This window comes from Gracilinanus agilis, chromosome 2, assembly GCF_016433145.1.
Source record: "Gracilinanus agilis isolate LMUSP501 chromosome 2, AgileGrace, whole genome shotgun sequence".
NCBI lineage: Eukaryota > Metazoa > Chordata > Mammalia > Didelphimorphia > Didelphidae > Gracilinanus > Gracilinanus agilis.
In genome coordinates, this window is record NC_058131.1 from 48,303,023 (window position 1) to 48,307,003 (window position 3,981).

The 3,981-nt window shown below is 48.7% G+C and overlaps 1 protein-coding gene across 1 annotated transcript in view; it reads right to left on the reverse strand.

Annotated features, from left to right (window-relative positions):
* Nucleotides 1–294: 294 nt before the first annotated feature.
* VPS4A (vacuolar protein sorting 4 homolog A) overlaps nucleotides 295–3,981 on the reverse strand; it is a 13,318-nt gene continuing 9,631 nt past the window's right edge. The window contains exons 2-6 of the mRNA XM_044659378.1: nucleotides 3,007–3,309; nucleotides 1,911–2,130; nucleotides 1,301–1,441; nucleotides 1,079–1,171; nucleotides 295–476 (exon numbers count right to left, since the gene is read on the reverse strand). Of these exons, the coding sequence (XP_044515313.1) occupies nucleotides 423–476; nucleotides 1,079–1,171; nucleotides 1,301–1,441; nucleotides 1,911–2,130; nucleotides 3,007–3,309 (811 nt within the window). The 3' untranslated portion in view covers nucleotides 295–422. The remainder of the gene's footprint in view (nucleotides 477–1,078; nucleotides 1,172–1,300; nucleotides 1,442–1,910; nucleotides 2,131–3,006; nucleotides 3,310–3,981) is intronic.

The window sequence follows — 3,981 nt, forward strand, 5'->3', positions numbered from 1 at the left end:
ATACCCTGTAAATAAAAACCCAAAACACACTAAGGCCAGACACTATGCGGCTAGACTCTTCTGGCTAGTGGCACCTCAGTCCAAGAATACCAAAAACAAAAACAACCTAAAAAAGCAGATTTGAGAATGGTGGAGGCTGAAGAATGATTATTACCTGTGAGACTGCTGATCTAATGACTTCCACTCTATTTGGTTGAGAATCAATGACTCAAAAAAAGTTTATTTGCTGGAAGGAAAGGACAGCTTACCAGAACCTTCAAGGAAGAGCTAGAGACATGAGATCACTCAGGTGGCTCAGGAGGGGAAAAAGGTTTATTAGGCCATTTCCAGGAGAGGGACTCTAAGTGCAGCGATACTGTTCTGTTCCCACAGGCAGGAGGAAAAGGCAGCTGTGAAAAATGGGCCAACAGTCTTCACTAGACCTAATTCTCTTTTGACTTGAATTGCCTTTCACTTGTGGAACTCATATCCTCGTCCTGCATGGAAGAAATAAGTCCATGTGTACCTAAATCAACACTGGCTAGATTACGGTCCCTTTGGAATTCCTAAAAATGGATGATTTCAGGAAGGATTTAGGACTAGGGCTTCGGATGACTTTTTCTTAAGAACTAGGCCATGGCTCTAATAGAGAGAGGAAGAGGAAAGGGCTGGCTGAGCTGACCACTACAGGAATGGGATCTTTCCACTCCTTGAAGCTTTTGGGTGATTTTATTTTTATTTATAAACAAGACAAAAATCCAAGCAGCATTAATTTAGAATAATTACAAAAAAAAAAAGTTAAAAAAACAGAAGACAGGGAGAGTCAGGAAAAGGAGTAGGTGAGCATTTGGAAAGGACACACGTAGAACCCAGGCTCCATCCCATACCAGCTGTACTGCAGCGTCTCTGAGGCTGTAGGAGAAGCCCATCCTCCTGGCTCCCCAGCTGGCCGCCAGGCAGCCAAGTGGATCCGGCCGTGCCTCTGGGCTGAGCCACGCGGGGCCCTGTCTGGTTGCCGGCATGGGGAGAGGAAGTGCCGCGGACATGCCCTGCTCCACCGCCCCCCTCGTCACCATCCCAATAGAAACTTTTAACCTTCCTGTCCAAAGTCCTCTGAGAATTTCTTCACTTTCAGAAGGTCTTCTGCATTGACGGTGGGTCGGGTGGTGGCCAGAGACCGCAGCATGTCCGACTGCAAAGAGACGAGGGGCAGCTGGGACGGGGCCTGAACGACCTACAGCCGCCGGCCGTCCCCCTCGCCGCGTTGGGAAGTTACTTCATGGGCCCGGCCGTCCCTGCCCGCCGCCTCTGCGCTACTTACCATGCACACCACAGGCTCCAGCAGCTTGTCGCTGGGGACATCCATCCACGTCATCTCGATGGCTCCAGGATCTCCCGGGGAGCAGGGGGTCAGGAGGTCATCTATCACGACTCCAGGGTTGGTACGAGAAGGGCCTCGAACCTGGAACCAAACCGGGGGCATCAGGAGCCAGCCTGAGAGGCGCACAGAACCCCGCGATTCTCCCAGGTCCTAAGAGAACGCTGGCCGGCCGTGCCGCCGGGCCTGGCCGGGGGGCTTAGATTCACGGGAAGCTGCCGACGCCGAGAAGCCGGACGTCCTGCGAGACGAGCGCGGCCCGCCGGAGGCCCCAAAGAGCCAGACACAGCTTTGGATCCGGCCAGCTCAGGGAGCCTCAGCACGTGACCTCGAGCAGCCCAGGCTTCTCTTTCTAGGTTTCTTAACGCTTCTTTTTAAAATGAGCGTCTCGGCGTTTTCTTCTTCCAGCGGCCCTCGCGATTGGGAAGGGAGAACAAAATCCGCACTGAATAAAGCAAGCACCATGGCTGCCTGTCTGAGGCTCGGGCCCAGCCCCTCCCCCGTCACGGGCAGGCCCGCAGCGCCTCCCCCCAATCTCAGCCCAGCCGCCCACCTTTTTGAAGTGTGTGGCCGACTGCACTTTGCGCACGGGCTGCATGAGAGAATCCCGAACGATGATGCTGATGTCTGCTCCCGAGTAGCCGTCTGTCTTCCGGGCTAGCTCGAGGATGTTGGCCTCGGTGAGGCTGTGCGGGGTGTTTCCGAGATGGAGGCGGAACATCTGGGTCCGGGCGGCTTCTTCGGGCAATGGGATGTAGATCCGCTTTTCAAACCTAGAGGGTCAAGCACGGAGGAGGGGTCGGGGCTCGGGGGGTTCAGAGAGCTCTGGAGGTTCCATCAAGAGGCTCCCCAACTCCTTAAGCTCTCCATCCGAGTGCCCTGGTGACATTATTCACTACCCCCCAACCCAGTTATAGGATTAACAGTACCCCAAGGAAACCTGGGGGGGGGGGGGCTGGGAGGAAACGGGATACGGCCCGAATGGGGTCATTCAAAAGGAAAGAGAAGAAATTCATCATTGTCTAGGAGTAATTGTCCTCTTACTTCCTGTCTTAGAATCAATATTAAATATAGGTTCCAGGGCAGAAGGGCGGTAAAGGCTAGGCCATGGGATTAAGTGACTTGCCCAGGGTCACATAGCTAGGAAGTGTCTCACGCCAAATTTGAACCCAGGACCTCCCATCTCCAGGTCTGGATCTACTCTACAGAGTCACCTATCTGTAACACAGGAGTTCTTAATCTGGGGTCCACCTAATCCATGGATAGATTTCTAAGGGTTCATGAATTGGTTTTCCTAATAACTGGATAACTATATTCCAATAGAATTGGTTTCCTTTGTGATACCATGTATTTTATTTTATGCACGTAAAGGCCCGATTCTGAGGGGTTCATCAACTTCTCTACACTACTAAGAGGTTCCTGACCCAGAAAAACAGTGCTGAATCCTTGCTATGGAACTGATGGATTCTGAGGTGTGACCTCCATCAAGTACCGACCCAAACCCAAATTGGAAGAGCTGTGAAAGAACTATGCGTTCTGACCAGAGTCAGAGAGAGTTGGCTGATGTCTGCCTGACAACAATGACGGGATGAAGAACGACTTGAGCATCTGATAATAACCTGACAGGCTGAAAGATAAACCAGACTCACCTCCTTCTAATGGCTGAATCCAACACCCAGGGGATATTGGTGGCCCCAAGGACCAAGGTGCCATCATTGTTATTCCCTACTCCTGCGGGGAAAAAAGGAGACAACGAAGCTGTGAGAGCACCATTACCGAGCAGCCACGGACTCTGGGAAAGGATGGCTGTGTGAACGGGAGCAACTGCTGGAGAAACACCAACACAAGTACCTCTTGAAGAGAAAACAAGCTCTTGTCTGTGACTGCCGGAGACGATCAAAGAGGGCAATGAGCAAAGCAAGACTGGGCTGGGCCAGGGTTTTCCTGTCACTCTTGAAACCAGTCAGACCAAGTACCAGATTTCCTTCAAAGTACTAGTTAACTAACCCAGGGCTAGTTAAAGAAGGTTAAGGAGTATACGAAGGGAAGGCAGAGAGTATAGCAGAAAGTCTATGATAGGCAAACAAGAGACCTGTGTTCTTTTTTGTTTATTTAAAAAAATTAAGATGTGTATTTCTTTAAAAATGAAAACAAGGTAAAAAATCCTAGAGAATCAACTAAGAAGCTTGTAGAAATAATCAACAACTTTAGCAAAGTTGCAGGATACAAAATAAATGCACATAAATCATCAGCATTTCTATACATCTCCAACACACTAGAGCAGCAAGAAGTAGAAAGAGAAACACCATTTAAAATCACCCTAGACAATATAAAATACTTAGGAATCTACCTACCAAAACAAACACAGCAATTATATGAAAACAACTACAAAACACTTTCCAAACAAATAAAACTGGATTTAAACAATTGGAAAGCCATTGATTGCTCATGGGTAGGTCGAGCTAACATAATAAAAATGACAATTCTACCCAAATTAATTTACCTATTTAGCGCCATACCTATCAAGCTACCAAAAAACTTCTTTACTGAATTAGAAAAAACTATAACAAATTTCATTTGGAATAACAAAAGATCAAGAATATCAAGGGAAATAATGAAAAAAA